Source organism: Callospermophilus lateralis, chromosome 18 (assembly GCF_048772815.1).
Source record: "Callospermophilus lateralis isolate mCalLat2 chromosome 18, mCalLat2.hap1, whole genome shotgun sequence".
NCBI lineage: Eukaryota > Metazoa > Chordata > Mammalia > Rodentia > Sciuridae > Callospermophilus > Callospermophilus lateralis.
In genome coordinates, this window is record NC_135322.1 from 9,242,668 (window position 1) to 9,259,877 (window position 17,210).

At 55.6% G+C, this 17,210-nt stretch overlaps 2 protein-coding genes across 4 annotated transcripts; both read right to left on the reverse strand.

Annotated features, from left to right (window-relative positions):
- Positions 1-425: 425 nt before the first annotated feature.
- On the reverse strand, positions 426-1,206 carry Inafm1 (InaF motif containing 1). Its single transcript, XM_076838128.1, has one exon. It carries the CDS (start codon positions 1,174-1,176, stop codon positions 757-759), a length of 420 nt encoding a protein of 139 aa, XP_076694243.1. The 5' UTR covers positions 1,177-1,206; the 3' UTR covers positions 426-756.
- Positions 1,207-2,399: 1,193 nt separating this feature from the next.
- On the reverse strand, positions 2,400-15,196 carry Ccdc9 (coiled-coil domain containing 9). Of its 3 annotated transcripts, none has more exons than XM_076838127.2 (14): positions 14,653-14,716; positions 13,326-13,391; positions 13,064-13,168; positions 11,431-11,532; positions 11,001-11,249; positions 9,371-9,454; positions 9,122-9,295; positions 7,309-7,490; positions 5,143-5,189; positions 4,895-5,030; positions 4,460-4,553; positions 4,034-4,391; positions 3,549-3,641; positions 2,400-2,542 (listed from the first exon to the last, which is right to left on the reverse strand). In XM_076838127.2, exons 2-14 carry the CDS (start codon positions 13,326-13,328, stop codon positions 2,439-2,441), a joined length of 1,731 nt encoding a protein of 576 aa, XP_076694242.2. In that variant the 5' UTR covers positions 13,329-13,391; positions 14,653-14,716; the 3' UTR covers positions 2,400-2,438. The 3 variants fall into 3 exon arrangements, with proteins under 3 accessions (XP_076694242.2, XP_076694241.2, XP_076694240.2); XM_076838126.2 differs by lacking the exon at positions 14,653-14,716 and adding an exon at positions 15,108-15,196 and having other exon boundaries at positions 2,407-2,542; XM_076838125.2 differs by lacking the exon at positions 14,653-14,716 and adding an exon at positions 13,611-13,917 and having other exon boundaries at positions 2,412-2,542.
- Positions 15,197-17,210: the final 2,014 nt, after the last annotated feature.

A 17,210-nucleotide genomic window follows, 5' to 3' on the forward strand; every position in this document is an offset into this window, starting at 1 on the left:
CCCTTTCTTCCCAGCTGCCTTCTGCGTCAGGGTGATTTAGTCTCTGTTCCTAACATGTGATTAAAATACAGCAATTCTCAGAACCCAGTTTGTCTCCCATACTGTTGGGGAATACCCTCTTTGTTTACTTATTTTTAATTTCTTTCTTCAGAAAGGCACTTTTCTCTGTCCCAAGCACATTAAAAACTGGAAAGTCCTTCATGCTGTCTGACCTTCAGTGGCCCTGGTAGTGATAAGCCTCTTCTCCCCACCCTAACCTAAAATTTACACAAAGGCAATGAAAAAAGAAAGAGAGCCCCCTGGAGAAGGGAGAAAGCCCACAAAACCCACCCATGGCAAGAGACAAATGCCAAACCCCAGAAAGACTTCTCAGATTTGGAAGAGGAGGCATCTCCGTTAACACCACAGACACAGCACGAGGCAGCTAGGGCTAGAGTTTATTGAAGCCGGGCACGAGGATCCGGGGAGAAGCGGGGTGGGCTGTGGGCTCTGTGCTCAGAATCCCACAGGGGAGGCCAGGAGGGGAGGTCGGAGGGGGCCTGCCTGCTGGAGGAGGACCGGCCTGGCGGCAGGAGAGCTGCACAGGGCGAGGCCCGAGCCCGCACCCGCTGCCCCCCATTCTTCAGGATGACAGCTCCGAAGGCGCTAGTCGATGTCACCGAGAGCCCGGGACCCTCGGGGGACGGCATCCATCCATGGCGAGCTGCACGGGGCTCTCGAGGGCTGACGACGATCGGGTCCGGGTGGAAGGGGCGGCTACCCGGGCCCTCGCCCCCCCATGGCCTCGGGCGTCTCTGCCGGCGTCAGGCTGCGGCGGTGGTCGCTGTGGCGGCGGCGGCGGCTCCGCGGCAATTCGTGCTGGGGTCGCGGCCCGCCCGGGGCGCCCGGGAGGCAGGACACTGAGGCGGCGGCAGGCACCGGGACAGGCGGCGCGCCCGAGCGGGCAGCACACGGCGGGGACGGCGCGCTGGGCGGCGGGCCGGCGGGGGCCGCGGGGGGCCGCGTGGGGACCCAGATGAGCCCGTAGTACACGGCGAGCAGCACCGCGGCCAGCGAGACGCAGAGAAAGTAGGCGCAGACGGGGGCCAGGCGCAGCCAGCGGCCTCGCGGGCCCTCACTCAGCCCCGCGCCGCCGGGGCTCTCGCCGCCGCCGCCCACGCAGCTCGTGCCCCGCATCGCCGCGGCCCGCCCGCCCCACGCCACGGCCCGCGAGGCCCCGCCCCCGCGAGGCCCCGCCCCCGCGCACCGCCCCGCGTCAGCGACCGCCCGCCCCCGCGCGGCGGGCCTCCACCGCCTCCGCCCTCACGCTAGCCGGTCCCAAGTCCTCCGCTGCTCCCGAGTCCTAACCCGGTCACCTGTCCCCGCAAGCTCCGGACTCCCGCGCGCGCCTTCCACCCGCCTGTCAGGCTCAAGCCTCGCCTCGTGCTCTCGTCCGGGCCCACCCTCGCCTCGGCCCTCCTTCAGACTGTCCCGGCTACGACTCGGGGTCCCCCGCCTACGAGCCAGCCGGGGCCCTCCAACCCAGGCCCTCCGCCCGACTCCAGAACTGCACCCCGACCACGCCCCCGCGCTCCGCCCCCACATGCTCACCCCGCACACACCCGAACTCCTCCAGACGCGGGGCCCTGCCTGGCACCCCCACCTGCCCCTAGACTGCGGCCACCTGTCAGGCTGCCCTTTCAGGTGTTCTGAGGCTAACCTCACCCCCGAGGTTCCGACCTCGCCCTCACCCGATCTCTCCCTCCCCCAGCAACTCCGCCACCACTCTCAGTTCCTTTCTCGCCCTACAGCCGTGGGGTCCCAGGGGCTCCGAGGAGAGAACCCAGCCCGGAGATCCAGATAGAACCCCTCCTGCCGCCCCCTCCCCATCAAGGCGGGGAAGCTTCAGTCCCCTCCCAGCAGCGTCTTCAGGAATTCAGGGAGGCCTGCGGGAGGGGAGGGAAGACGAATCAGGGGGGAGAAGGAAGACCCCTTTATCCCGTCTCTTTCTCCAGAGAAAAGCCCGCCAAGCAGAGCAACCCAGCCCGTCCCGGCCACAAATGCAGTTCAAAGGTCAGCGGAAGCACTGCGTTTAATAGTGACGGGCCGGTGCCCTAGAGATTGAAGTCCTGCGGAGGAGTCACCGGCGACTTGCCAAGCCCCAGATGTAGGCTCCTGGAGACGGGAAATTCGGCCAGGAGGCTGGCACCTAGCCCGCACGGCCTCCTGGGGGCGCTAACTCGGAGGCGTCTCAGCCTTCCCACGGTGTCCCCCAAGAGCAGGGCCTGGACAGAATCCTCACCAAATTTACACTACTGCCCTGGCCCCGCCCTCTACAGTGACCCTGGCTCCTCCCCCCTTACATTTAACCCTCTCCTGGCGGGAGTGTGGCAGAAGCAGAGGAGCAGAGGCGGTGGGAGGTTAGTGCAGAGGACTGATGCCAGGTACAGCGGATGCGCTCAGCGGGCGGCCCCTGGGGGTGGAGCAGCCGCTACCACCTTGCAGAAACGCACCCTCTGGAAGTCCGTGATCTCCGCCGTCTCCTGGCCCTCGGGGCCCACCTCTGGGGAGAGAAGGGGCTGTCAACAGGGGGAAAGAGACTCCCTGCCTTCCCCTAGTTCCGGGGCCACCCTCCCCCATCTGGCCATGCCCCTCATCCCAATCCAGCCTGGCTGCAGCCGGCTGGGCACTAAGCGGTTTAGGGGCCAAGGAAGTCTTAATCTTCAGTGGACCCACGAGGCAGCATATACCCTGTCTACAAGAGAGAAATGCTGGCATGAGATCAGGGTGATCCAGACAACACGTGACCAAAGATAGCTCAGCTCAGCCCCATCCCCATCCCTAAGCATCCTCCATCAAGCAAGCCCCAGGGGACCAGCCCTCCATTCCCTTACATCCCCACCATCCAGCATTCTAAACGGTCCCTCCTTGGCTCTGGCCCAAATCCTAATCCAACTCCACTGGGGAGAGGGACACTATCACTGGTTCAAAATGGCTCCCACTAAATGATGGAGAGAAGGGGTTCAGCCTCTTGCTCCCACTCTGCAGGGGTCAAAATCGAATTGGGCCCTATTCTAATTTCCACCACAGGGTTGCACCCCCAAACTCTATATCCCACTCACAGATAAATCCCATACTCTGTCCCACTGTCGTTTTTACTTCCTGCAAGTAAAATAAGCCCAGAACCACTGAGCTACACTCCCACCCCCAACTCTTATTTCAATATTTAGGGCCAAGTTTAAATTCTGAATCCTGCCCTTTAGGTCCTCCCTTAGAGAGTAAATCCACCTCATTACTTTTCCACTGCTTTCCTTAAGTCTGGGGTTGACCTCTAACTCCTAAATTCTTATGAATCCTAATCCCCTGCTGCTGTCTCCCCTGCTGGACCATCCCTGTGGCCCTAAAGCCCCTCCTCAACGCCAGCCGTGTTCAGGCTCACCCCAGAGGTGGCATTCTAACCTCACACCCAGGCCCCACTGCTGCCACACAGCTCCACCGCAAGCCCTTCCCTGGCCACCCAGAGGGGAAGGCAGGCCACGCCACCTCCCCCACTGCATGCACACCCCCACCTGGTGTTGCCTCAGACCCCTCCTCTTCAGCTTTCTGGGCTCCGGGGAGATTGTGCCCACTCTCCAGGGAGGCAGAGGCCGGCTGGTCACCTCCTGGGGAAGGGGAGGCCCAGTCAAGCCCCCTCTCCCTCCAAACATCTCCCCACCCAGAGAGAAGAGGCCCAAGGGGAGTTAGAGGGGCCTTAAGGACACACTTAGGGGAATGTCATTTGAGGATGTGAGTTCTTTATTGAGGAGGGGCTCTGGAGGACCCGGGGAAGTCTGGGAGTGGGTACTCTAGAGACAGGGGCATGACAGCACAGAGGGGACACGGACTGCCCTCCCCAGCAGCCAGCACCGTGGGCATGGGGTCCCCAGGCCCATCATACCCCTGTGCGCACACACAGGCAGCTGGCTTCATGCATTCCCAAAAGGCCAGGCCTCACCCGGAGAGAGGGCACCAGCCGGGTGGGTGGTCCGGGGAGAATTCTGCTCCATCTCCTCACCCCAATCTGACACAGGCTGGTGGCCACCAGGTGGTGAGAAGGGGGTGGAAGGCGTGGCAGGCGTCTGGGGAAATGGATCCTCAGCCCTGGAAGGCGCTGCCTCCTCCGCCTGCTCGGCCTGCTCGCTGGGGGCACCGCCGGAGGGCTGGGCCTCTTGGGGTTGATGCTCATGGGCTGGCTCTTCCTCCTGCTCCTCAGTGCCCTCGTCCTCAATTTCCTCCTCCTCAATTTCCTCCTCCTCGTCCTCCTCCTCCTCGTCCTCAGTCACATCCTCACTCACATCCTCCCATTCTTCATCTTCCTCGTCCTCCCCCTCATCCTCAGGAGGCCGGTGGGCAGGAGCAGGTGGCTCTGGAGGCTGCAGGGAACACAGTAGGTCAGGGAAAGGACATGGCCCTGAGCCCCACACCCCCTGCCCTGCCTTACCTGCATGGGTGTCTCCTCCTGGGACGGGGGCTGTGGGGCCTCAGGGGCTGGGGACACTGCCTCCTCTTTTGTCTCCCAGCGGTCATCATGGTCACTAGAAGGAAAGGGGTGAGGCCTCAAGTGGACAAGAGGAAGGGACTTCCAACTGCCCACTCCTCCCCAGAGCAGAGGTGTCCAGAGAGCACTGAAAAAGGAATGGTGGATGTGTGTCCCCAACCATCAGGGAACAGGAGAAATGAAGGGGAACCAGGTGGCAGCAGAGATGAATGCAAAGCGAGGAGAGGACAGATGAATGATGAAGCCAAGATTCAGACCCCAGACGCCAAACCAAGCACCTTAGAGATAGATGAGGCCAAGACACACAGCCCCACCCAAGTCTAAGGAAAAAACGACCCCCCAGAGATGTGCACATGCTGCGGGAAGGGGTGTCCCCACCTGTAGGCTCGGGGCACTGCCTTGGCCTGGGGTCGGCTGCTCTTTCTCCTTCTGCGGCTGCTGACCTCAGCTTTACGCTGTGATAGGAACTCCCCAAAAGTGGGAGGTTTGGGAGGCCGGGCCCAGGCCTGTTCATCTGCAACAGAAACAGAACCTGAAGAAGGCAGGGGAGGGGAGACAGCGCAAACTACTTCCCACCCAACCCCCAGTCCAGCCACTGTCGTGGCCGGTCCAAGAACACCACTCACCATAGCGGTGGGACAGTTCATGGGCAGGGGTTGGGCCATCCTTGAACCTGGGAAAGAGAGCAGGGATGAGCAGAGAGCGCAGGAATGAGGAAGCAGGGGGAGTGCTGGAGGCCAGGGTCAGAAACCAGATGAGAGGCAGAGGGGCAACCAGAAAGGGTCACTAGGAAGAGGACAGGATCAGATGATGCCTGAGGCAACCTGACATCCTACTGATAACCACAGAAAGAAAAAAAATTGAGAATTTGGCCCCCCAGATAAAAATACCAATGGGTCTCAACAGACCCCCACAAAATAATGATCGCCAGCTACCTGTCTGAACCTCACTTCCTGTCACACTCTCTCTTTCTCACCTGGCCAACGAAGCAAGTTCTCCAAGCACTCCTGGCTCCTGCCTCAGGCCTTTACACCTGTTGCTCACTCTCTGGCCTCCTTCAGGCCTTAGCTCTAGAGACAGAGATTTTCCTGAACCCCACCTACAGGAACGTATTATTACGTGTTATCTAAACTAAAATAAAAACTCCCGTTCATGTTCTCCTTCCTCTGCTTCATTATTCTTTATGACCCGAAATCAGATTTACCCCCCTCCCATCTTGCCCACAGGACTCCAAGTCTAGTGGCAGAAACATTTTATTCATTGCTAGATCCCTGTCACCTAGAACCTTCCATGTCACACAGGGGGGCCTTGATAAGCATCTGATAAAATCACTGCAAGTGTGTTCATTACACCTGTTGTAGACTGCTTTGGGGACACACACAAAAATAATTATTTTTCCTTTCTTAAACCTGAGACTGTCTCCCTAAAAGTCCAGTTACCTATCCCTTAGAAGGATAAGCTAAAATATCTAAATAATTCTCACACTTGCAAAAGCTTGACTCATGATCCAATAAAATTAATAATAATGATGTTCCTAACCACTAAGCAAACAGACAAAGTCCTCTTTTTCTTTAACCAAAGACAACAAAACAACATTATAGGTGAATGAAAACTTCCAATGCAGCAAAGGACAGAGCATCAGACTGTCATTCGTGGGCTTTTCCGGAACATTCTGCCTGGCTATGGAAGTTGGTCCTCATGACAATGACAATGCTGCTTTAAGGTGGATATTTTCTGAGCCCAGAGGAGGACAGGGTCAGGCCTGATGCAAGGATGTGTGCTGCTTGGGGACAAGTCAGTGGGACAGAGGGAAGCTGCAAGATGAGAGGACAGAGGGGCGACCAGAAAGGTCTTTCATGCCCAGGTGACCTTAGAATTTACATTCCTAGGGTCAGGAGGTAGCTCAGGCCACAGCACCTCAAAAATAAAATTTACATCCACACCCTAAGCCACAAAGCCATTGCGCAACACTGGAGGGGCAGAGCTTGCTTCCTTGCTGACTAACAATGAGGAAGGGTCTCTGTCACCTGTCTGTCCGCCAACACCAGGACATCTGTCTCCCCAGGCAGCTGCTGCCCTCTGCCCACACCCCAGAATGAACACATATGGAGTGTGTTCAAACTTAAAGCCAGAGCATCACTATGTCACTATCATGTGGACCAACTTCCAGAGCCAAGCAGAAAATTCTTGAAGAGGTGAGGAATGGTATTCTTTAAAGATCAGCAACCTCCAGTTTTATCCCATGCTCTGTGCCTTGCTCTACTGGACTATACCAGAAGTTTCCATAGATCTATATCTTCTTTTTTTTTTTTTTGGGGGGGGGGGGTTTCTGAGGATGGAACCCACAGCTCATGTGTCCTAGACAAGCACTCTACCACTAACCTATGTTCCCAGCCTTTTATTTTTTGAGACAGGGTCTCACTAGGTGGCCCAGGCTGGCCTCCAACTCAGGCTCCTCCTGCCTGAGCTTCCCGAATAATGGAAATTACAGGTTTGTGCAACCACACCTTTAATGCTGGCTCTCACTTAAAGAAAAAAAAAAAAGGATTTTGTCTCAGCACACCTGAGCTACACCTGATCTGGAGCTGAGCCCCAGGGCACCCACAGGCTCACATCCAGCCTGGACCAGTTGAGCAGGGTGGCCCGTGAAGGCCCGTGTGTGCCATGGAGACCTGACAAACTACAGCATTCATCACCAACAGCCCAGGTGAGGAAACAGAGAAGCAACGGAGGCAGAGGTCAGGGCAAGGAGGGGCAACAGCCCAGGGCGGGCAAACAGGGCGCAGACTCACATGCCATCAGTCTTCTCAGCATCCCACTCCCGCCGCCACTGGCCCGTGGGCTTGCGGTGTCGCTGTAGTCGCTCCTGGTCAATCTTCTCCCTCTCCTGTTTCCAGCGCAGGTACTCTGACCGCTCCCGGCCCGTCATGGACAGCGTCATGTCGCCAGCACAGCCTGGGCCAGCCCGGCGGCCCTGCCCCAGCCACAGGCAGTCAGGGTCTATTCCTCTCCCTTTCCCTCCCCACTGAACTCAGAGGTGGGGTCACTGGTTCAAGGTGACAAAGCAGCAGTACAACAGCTCAGGTAGACTCAAAGAGGCTCTCCCATCTCTTCTTTAAACAGCATCCCCAATCGTCACCTTGCTGGGCTCCTCTGGTGGCAACATTTGTTGCCTCCTGGCCTCTAACCAAATTTCCATCTGGCTGGTTCCCATCGCTGTCAACTTATCAGGGCCTATATGTTTGCATTAAAACTCATCCCAGCATCTAAAGTGGTGCCTGGGGGCTAGGAGAGAGGCTCAGTCACACAGCACCTGCCTAGCTGGTGTGAGGCCCCAGATTCATCCCCAGCACCTTGAAGACAAATGAAATAGAGCAGTGCTTCTACCCAGTAGGTGCCCAGTAAACAACACTGATGTCGGAATCAAAGAAAACCCCAAAACACACATGAACCCTATAACCTAACTCTATAAGCTGAGCCGTGTGGGACTGCCAAAACCACCAATACTGTCGAGGTGTAAGTACAAGGAATTGACTCTCCCCTCTCTGGTTACATCCCCACCCTTCACCCTTCTCCTAGCACAATGTGTCGATAGAGCCTTATAAATGCCACATCATCAAGAATAAGGGGATCCAGCCGCTCAGAAGGCTGAGGCAGGAGGATGGTGAGTTCAAAGCCAGCTTCAGCAAAAGTGAGGCACTAAGCAACTCAGTGAGACCCTGTCTCTAAATAAAATACAAATAGGGCTGGAGATGGGGCTCACTGCTCGAGTGCCCCTGAGTTCAATCCTTGGTAACCACCACCCGCCCCCCGCAAAAAAAAAAAAAAAAAAAAGAATAAGGGGAAACTGGCCCTAACAAGAAAAACATTCTGGGTACAGTGGTGCAGGCCTGTAATCCCAACAGCTGGGGAGGCTGAGGCAGCAGAGGCACAAGTTCAAGACCAGCCTCAACAAATTAGCAAGGCCCTCAGCAACTTAGTAAGATCCTGTTTCAAAATAAGAAATAAAAGGGTTGGGGCTGGGACTCAGTGGGAGAGCGCTTGCCTAGCATATGTGAGGCACTGGGTTCAATTCTCAGCACCACATATAAATAAATAAATAAATAAAATAAAGATCCATCAACAACTAATAAAAATATTTTTAAAAAGTAATAATAAACAAATAAAAAAAGAGAGCTGGGGGTAGGTGGGGATATAGCTCAGTTGGTAGAGTGCTTGCCTTAAGAACCGGCACAGTGGTGCACGCCTATAATCCCAGCCCCTCAGGAGGTTGAGGCAGGAGGATCTCAAGTTCCAGGACAGTCTCAGCAATTTAGCGACGTCCTAAGCAACTCAGCAAGACCCTGTCTCTAAATAAAATACAGAAAAGGGCTGGGGATGTGGCTCAGTGGTTTAGTGTCCCTGGGTTCAATGCCCAGTACCAAAAAAAAAAAAAAAAAAGAAAAAGAAAAAGGAAAAGAAAGAAAGCATGACACAAATCCTTAAAAACAAACAATGATCCCAGTCCAAAAAGAGAGTCTTGACCTATCCTGGTCCCCAACATGCCTGGTGCACATGTGTACTCAGCCCAGAGAGCAGTGCAAGGACTCAGCTACCAGCACTCACCTGCCGCTCGTGCTCCAAGCCACAGCGCACCCTCTCAAAGTCAGGGCCCCCCCAGTTGCGCCCATGTCGACGGCTACCCTCCCGGCGGTCCCGCTCTGGCTCCTCCAGGGGCCCGCTGCGTCGCCGGGGGTCATCCAGGAAGTTCCGCACTGGGTTGGGCTCCAGCACCCCTTCCTACAGGCAGAGGCAGGGTTGGCTGGCTCCCAGGAATCAGGCAGCAGTGCTCGCCTGGCACCCTGTGGTACTGACCCGCTGGTTGCGCTCGTACTCGGCAATCTTCTCCATCTCCTCGTTCATCTTCTCAATGTTCTGTCTCCGCCGCTCCTCCCACTCCTGGGGATACGGGGTCAAGACACCCAGCATCAGGAAGAACTGCTATAGCTGTACAGAAAAGTGTGGCACAGCACCTGGCCCGCTCTCCTGGCACAGGCAGGTGGCATAGCACCTGGCTGGCATCTGGGAATCATTCTAGGTGTGTTCCCAGTCAACTGTAACCAGGGAGGGTGACTCGATGCGTCTGGACTCTGCCAACAGTATGGGAGATGCTGCAGCCCCTGCCCCATCTCCTGTGAGTCTGGGATTCTGGAAGATACAGTATGCAGGGAGCCCCAGCCTCCAAGAGGCCAGGGCACTGAGTGTCTCCTGAGCATCCTTGGTAGACAGACGTAGTCACAATTCAACGCACCCTAACTCCACAGGGAACATGGCTGCCTCCAGACCTCACCCACGCACCTCCTCCCCTGGCTTTTGCTTTGTGTCAAAACAGCAACAGCCAGGTGCAGAGGTGCACACCTGTAACCCCAGTGGCTCTGAAGACGGAAGCAGGAGGATCGCGAGTTCAAAGCCAGCCTCAGCAAAAAGCAAGGCACTCGGTGAGTGGCACGCAGGTAAGACTCTGTCTCTAAATAAAATACAAAATAGGGCTGGGGATGTGCTCAGTGGTGTAGTTGAGTGCCCCTAAGTTCAATCCCCAGTACCAAAAAAAAAAAAAAACAGCAATAAATCTGAGCCTGAGTCCAATTATACTCTGAGGCTTTTGAGTCTTTCCAGCAAATCACTGAAACTGGCAGTTTGGTGTCAAGAGTGCTGGGGATCCCCACACCCTAACTGCCATAGTAATAATGATGGTCATGACAATAGTAACTAGTAACCTCCCAGCCCATTCTCTTCTTCCACAGTACCAAAATTTTAGGTAAGAACAAAACAGCTGGAGATGACCTTTTCATTTCCCGGTCTTTGTAGCGACATGCGGCTAAGTGTGTAAGTACTAACAGGATATGAAAAAAAGTGCTTAGGACAGCTCGATAGGTTGCTTAAGCTGACTCTGAACATGTGATCCTCTGACCTCAGCCTCCAAGCCACTGGGATTACAGGTATGTACCAGTGCACCCAGCAACTTATAGTAACCTTTAAATCTAAACACGATTCCTACATGAGAGAGAATCAAGTTCACAGAAGGAAGTAAGCAGCCAAAGACAAGTAACTAACAGAACCAGGTTGTACCACATCCAGGCAAGCTGTGAGCTAGACACGTCCCACCAGCCCACCTGCGTGCCAGGAAGACCACACCCCACGCTCGCATCCCACCACTGGAACAGACACAGAAAACCCGGAACAGCCTGGGCACATCAGCCACCAGACAAGAGCAGCCACCAGACAGCACCAGAAAGAGGAAAAAGAGATGGGGAGAAACAAGCAGCGTGAGGGCGAGGGGAGGCAGGGAGAGGCGGATGACCGCCCTGCAGAGCGCCCAGGTGCAGGGGCTGAGGGTGGAGCATGGAGAACGGGAAACAGCCCTGAGAGAAGGAATGGAGAGAAACAAGACGACAAAGAAAACAGAATGAGGACGGCAAAAGCTTCCGACCTGCCTGGTTCCTACCTTGGATTTGCGGTCCGAGGTGGAGGTGTCTCCGGCTCCTGAGAGATGAGGAGACCCCCGGCCCCGGCCCCTTCGGCCACGGCCCCCAGCTCCTCCTCGAGGCGGCTCCCCAGGACTGTCCTCCCAGTTGCGGGATGCCCGGCCCAAGCCTGCCCGGCCTCCCTGCTGGGGAGGGGGCCGCCCGCCCCTGCTGACCCCTGGGGGCCGAGGGGTCCCAGGAGACCTCCGTGAGGGACCCATGTTCTTCTCCTGGAAGAGGGAGGAGGGGAAAGTACAGTCACTGGACAGGGAGACTGGGACACACCAGGCCCAGAGGGGACAATAGGTACAAGCCATCCGTGGGTCTGGAGCAGCTGGGGAGTTTCTCATCCCAGGCCCCAACCCTCTCCCCGCCATCCTCAGGAGTCCTCCACGCTGGTGACAAGCTCACCACCTCAACCGCCACATTCTCCTTCTCCACTGAGCGGCCCTTCCGAGGGGCTGTCACTGCTACACCCTCGAGTTCAGCTTTTTTACGGTCCTCCTCAATCTCCTGGGCACAAACATGCAGGGCAGAAGAAATGTCAGGGGCCCTGTCCACCTGCTGGACTCCCATAGCCTCTTGAATTCCTCTGCATCTTAGTCCCAGCCCTCCCTCCAAAGCTCTAAACAAGAAAGCTGGTCCCTTTCAACATCATCTCTCAGACCCCGTCGTGTTCCCCTCTAGGATCTCTCAAGATGCCCACCTCTGAGCAAGGAACAGAGGCTTCCTCAGTCTGTGGGCCCCAGTATCCCCTCCCATGCTTGGCCTTGTCTCTCTCCATCCCCTTTGGCCCTACCATTCTGTTTCTAGAATATACGAGGTCAAGATCTGCCTCACAGCCTTTGCACCAGCTGGCTCCCCTGCCAGCTTTCCCAGAGTCCCTCACTCCCCCAACTCCTCAGTCTCTACTCAAATGCCTCCTCTCAGAAAGGCAGCCCCGGAACCCCTGCAGAAATCAGTTCCCCACCATTATTCCTCTTCTCATCCCCTGTTTACCAGGGAACAGGATATCTGTTCACAGATGCATATCCCAAGTCTAGAACACTGCCTGACACATGCCAAAACTTAGTATTTTTTAACAAATGGACACATGAAAAATGAATAAATGAGGTCCACTGCTCCTCCTAGGTCCCACATCCAGGAAAACCTCACTGCCTACTCTTGGGCTTTGTTCTGGATCCTCCCTTTCTCCCCCAACCTTCTACTGTCCTCAGTCACAAAGTCCCTCAACCACAGTTCTGCGCCAGGCACCTCCTCTCCCACCAGAGCTCCTGCCCCACCTTCCTTCTCAATCTCTGGCTTCTCTCACCTCTGCCCCTCCACTAACTCACAGCAGCCAGAGAAGCTTCTCTAAAAAGCCAGAGTCCCACTCCTGCTCAAAGCTCTCTATGGTCCCCCAGTGCCCTCAGGAGAAAGTTCAAACTCTCAGCTTGGTGACATTTAGGGCCTTACATGACCTGGCTCCTGTGGACCTCTCTAGATCAATACTCCCTAACTGACCATGCAGCTTTAAGCTCCAAGCTCTCTCAAGTCCAAATATTTGCCCAAACTGTTCCCTCTGCCTGAAACACAAGCCCTTCTCCTTTTCAACTGGCTAATGTCTAATAACCCTTCAGGCCTCTGCAGCCCCCTCTTCCAGGAAACCCTCCCTAATGTCCCCCAGGCTGAATCAGAAGCCCTCCCCAGAGTCCTACAAACCTCTGAATTCCCTCATCACCTTGCCCAGCCTGTATCATCACCAACTGGGGACAGGGCTTTCTCCATGACTGAACTATGAGCCCTGAAAGGACAGGCCTGAAGCTGTCTTGGTGTCAGCCCCAGCACCACTCAACAAAAGGTTTGGAGCTGTAAAGACCTGGGTGAGTATTTGCAAATGAATGAATGAATGACAGAAATGAAAGAAGGAATGCCTAACTAAGGCCTTTGGCTTTCATCCTGAGAGTGATGGGAAGCCATGAAAAGTTTCAAAGAAGGGAGAGGTGAGAAAAACTCACTGCGGGGAGGAGAGGGGATGGGGTCTCCCAGGGCAGGGCTAGGGCACCTGGTAGCGCCGGATGAGGGCCTCATTCTTCCTCCGAAGAGCCTCAATCCTCTTGTCCAGCTCAGCATCTTTCTCCTCCTTTGATTTCAGATCCAGGGTGGCTGCCTGAAACAGGAAGGCAGTTGATGGGTGGAAAGGAAAACCTCTAGGTACCCCAGGGCCTGAAAATTCAGTCTGGGGTCTGCCGGTCTGACCCTGGATCCCATTCTCCCAAGCCCCTTCCCCAAAGCTCAGATTCCGGAGTACCCACTTCTGGTCTCACCATTTCACCAGCTGTGGCTAGGATCCCAGCAACCACCACAGAATCTGGAAGCAGCACTAGGGGTTCCTGAGCACAGAGGAAACAGCATGACTAAGACGAAAGGCACTCCCAATCTACTTTGTTCTCTCCCATATAGGGGACTCCTCACACAGACATGCACACAAAATAATACCCATACCCCAAGAGAATTATGGACTTCATTTCCATTTTGCTCAAGTCTTAGCTGCACCCCTTACTTGGAAAAAATAAAGACCACGCCCCTTCGGTCTTCGGTTTTAGACCTACCGATTTTTCATGAAAACTTCTTTAATCAGACCCTCCTTGGGAAGTTCTGGCTTAGCCCTCTAGCTTCCTTCCAAACTGAAGATTCTAGCCCAGCCTCCACAACCTGTAGTGGGAGTTTTAGCCCAGACAAAACTCAAAAGTTTGAGTTTTAACTACATCCCTTTTCCAACCTGCACAAGAAATTTCTAGGGCCACTTCCCTGTGTTCATTCTGGTGCCACTCACATCCCAGTGTACATTCTAGCTTCGCAGGTAAGTTTCAAAAACATGCCCTAACCGCAAGCGGTTCCAACTCTTCAGAGAATATAATCCCATACCTCCCAAGGAAAGCCCTAGGCCCGCTCCCAGCATCCAGAAAAAACGTAAGATGATCGACTCATTATCTAACCAGAAACTATTCTGATAACGGGTTCCGGTGCCCACTGGGGAGGCTTCCGGATTGGGCTTCACCTCTCCGGTGCATGCTCGCTCCAGCCAGGACAGAACTTCCCACGCCCACCCGCGGCTTCCCAGAGAAAAGTTCTGGCCTCCACCGGGCAGTGAACGCCACGGCCCCGCCCCTGACAGCCCTCTGGCCCAGCCCCGGGGCAGGGCAAAACTTTCCGGCCCCGCCTTTCCCGCCAGACTTCTGGCCCGGCCCACATTCTCGCGCCCTTAATCTGGCCCTGCTTCCGACTTCCCAGCCAACTCTTCGGCCCCGCCCCCTACCTCCTCTGGCAACAGCCTGAACCCGCCCCCACCTCTCGCGTTATTTTCCCGGCTCGGCCCCCAGTTTCCCCAGCCAATGCTATGGCCCCGCCTCCGTCCTGCCCGGTCAACCTTCTGGCCCCGCCCCTGACTCCCGGCCCCGCCCCTGACTCCCGCCCCCGCCGCGCGCGTCAGGCTTGGCCCCGCCCCCGGCTTCCCCAACCAAGGTTCGAGCTCCGCTCAGGGCTTCCCCCGCCAGTGCTCTGGCCGCGCCCCTGGCTCAGGCAAAACTTTCTGGTTCCTACCCCAAGCATTCTCCGCCCGCCCTCCGGCCCCGCCCCCCGGGCACCCGCCACCTTAGAACCCCGCCCTGGAACTGGCGTCAGCCTCCGGGTCCGCCCCTGACTTCCCGGCCAACGTTCCGGACCCACTCCAAATCAGGGAAAACTTCCTGGCCCCGCCCACAGGACTTTCGACCCGCGTCCCGGTCCCGCCCCTCAGCTCTCCGGGCAACACCTGGCTCCGCCCCCAGCCCGGCACAACTCTTCGGGTTCGCCGCCAGCTGCCCACCCTAGCTGCAGGTCGGCCCGCAGCCCGGCCCGCCCCGGCCCTGCCCACACACTAACGTCCCGCCCCGCCAGCGCCCCTCGGACTCCCCATGTGGGCGTCCTGTCCCCGCCCCCCGCAGAGTACTCTGACCCCGCCCCCGCCGAGTGCTCGCTACCCCGCCCGCGCGTGCTCCGACTCCCCTCACGTGGGGCTCCAGGCCCCGCCCTCTCCGGGCGCGCTCCCGGCCCCCTCCCCCGGTCACCTGTCCCGGAGACCCCGCGGCGTCCGCGACTCCGGCTCGGTCGGCCTCCGCGTCCGCAGCTCCCGGGCCGCGCTCGTCACTTCCCGCTCCCACCACGTGAAGAGGGGAAATAAAGAGGGTCACTTCCGGTACTATCAGCCCGTTTCCGGGAGCCTTAAAGAAGCCGCGCCCCCGCGGGTGGAGGTGGGAGCCAGTGGCTGTGGTCCCAGGGGTGTTTGGGAAGCTAGTTCCTTCTGCCTGGAATAGCTCGTTAGAGAGAAGGAGATGCCAGCCGCGTTCTCCGGCCTCTCCTGCTCACGATGTTTCCTCCCGCGCCCTCTGGTTCCGGATTGCAGTAAGCAGGTGCCTGACACTAGGCTAGGACTCCCGGAAGGCTAACCGGGTTTGGCCCACCCCACCCCCGCGGAAGAAACCCTGGAATTAGTGTAACCGGTGGCCCGACGTGGTGGCCCGTTTCTGTCATCCCAGCGAAGCGGGAGACTGAGGCATTACAAATTCAAGGCCAGCTTCAGCAATTTATCGAGACCCTATCTCAAAGAGGTCTGGGGATAAAGCGCCCCTGGGTTCAATCCCTAGTGTATACACACACACACACACACACACACACACACACTAAGTGTATCCATTATAATTGCTCATTCATTCTCTAAATCAGCAATGAGTGCTAGACTCTGCTGGGGGAAATGTGGACGGGAAGTCCAGATGAGGAACAAGGCCCTCATGGGTAAATGTGAATTTCACAGCAAGGATCGGTGTCTTAGAAGAAGTCAGGAGGACAGGTCTGAGGGAGAAAGAGGCCGGCTGCCCAGGCAGAGGACATAGCCTGCGTGAGGTTGGTGCATTCCAAAGACAGGAAGACAGTCAAAGAAGCCCCATCTGGAATTGACTAGACTTAAGGGATTACTTGCATAAACCAAAATTTAGACATAATAAGCGGCTTAAGACAAATGGTGGTAAGTGCTGTGGTATGCCTTCGCAGGAGTTGATGACAGTTACAGGTATGCAGACCAGATTCCCTGAGGTGCCAGTCATTTTATTTTGTGATTTGAATCACGGAAAGTGGATATATGGTAATCCCTTGCCCTTTATATGGCTACTGTTAACAAGCTTCGGAAACCTTCTGTACACATGCACTTTAATCCTCTTATAATTGCCCAAATACCTGCAAGGCTCACTACATCACTTGTTTCAGCTCTTTAGTCAAATGTCAACTTCTCATATTTCTTCTGTGAAACCACTCGTTCAAAAAATCTGGAAACTAACTGGGGGTGTGGTTCAGCGACAAAGCACTTCCCTGGCACCTGAGAGGTCCTGGGTTCCATCCCAGCATCACAAAAAATTAGAAAGAAAATGATGAATGAATGAGTGTGTCTTTATCATTAGTTCCTTCCCTTTTTATGAAATAAAAAGTAAATACAAGAGCCAAGTGTCGTGGCACACGCCTGTAATCCCAGCAGCTCGGAGGCTGAGGAAGTAGGATCTCCAGTTCAAAGCCACCCTCAGCAAAAGGGGGAAAAAAAGAAGAAAAACGCAAAGCACTAAGCAACTCAGTGAAACCCTGTCTCTAAATAAAATACAAAATAGGGCTGGGTACATGTATCGTGGGTCAAGTGTCCCTGAATTCAATCCCCAGTATCCCCTCCAAAAAAAAAAAAAAAAAATGTAAATACAATCAGCTCTTCGTATCTGCAGGTTCCACATCTGTGGATACAACCAACCACAGATAGGAAACATTTTTCTAAAATTATGTTTGTACTGAACATGCAGACTTCTTCATTACTTCCTAGGCAATACAAATTAGCAACTACTTCCTTAGCATTTGCATTGCATTATAAGTTATCTGGAGAAGACCAAAAGTATATAAAGGACAAAGAATGGTGGTACATACCTGTAATCCAGTGACTCAAGAGGCTGAGGCAGGAAAATGGCAAGTTCGAGGTCAGCCACAGTAATTTAGCAAGGCCCTAAGCAACTTAGCAAGACCTGTCTCAAAATTAAAAACAGATCAGGTGTGGTGGCACATGCCTGTAATCCCAGCAGCTTAGGAGGCTGAGACAGGAGGACACTGAGTTCAAAGCCAGGCTCAGCAACTAGAAGGCGCTA

Excerpts from the sequence above, each read along its gene's own strand:
- Inafm1 (XM_076838128.1), bottom strand. The coding sequence starts at position 1,176 with ATGCGGGGCACGAGCTGCGTGGGCGGCGGCGGCGAGAGCCCCGGCGGC.
- Ccdc9 (XM_076838127.2), bottom strand. Across the intron at positions 5,190-7,308 it reads GCTGAGAAGACTGATGGCAT|GTTCAAGGATGGCCCAACCC; the intron begins GTGAGTCTGCGC and ends TCTCTTTCCCAG. Across the intron at positions 4,392-4,459 it reads AGGAGGAGACACCCATGCAG|CCTCCAGAGCCACCTGCTCC; the intron begins GTAAGGCAGGGC and ends TGTTCCCTGCAG.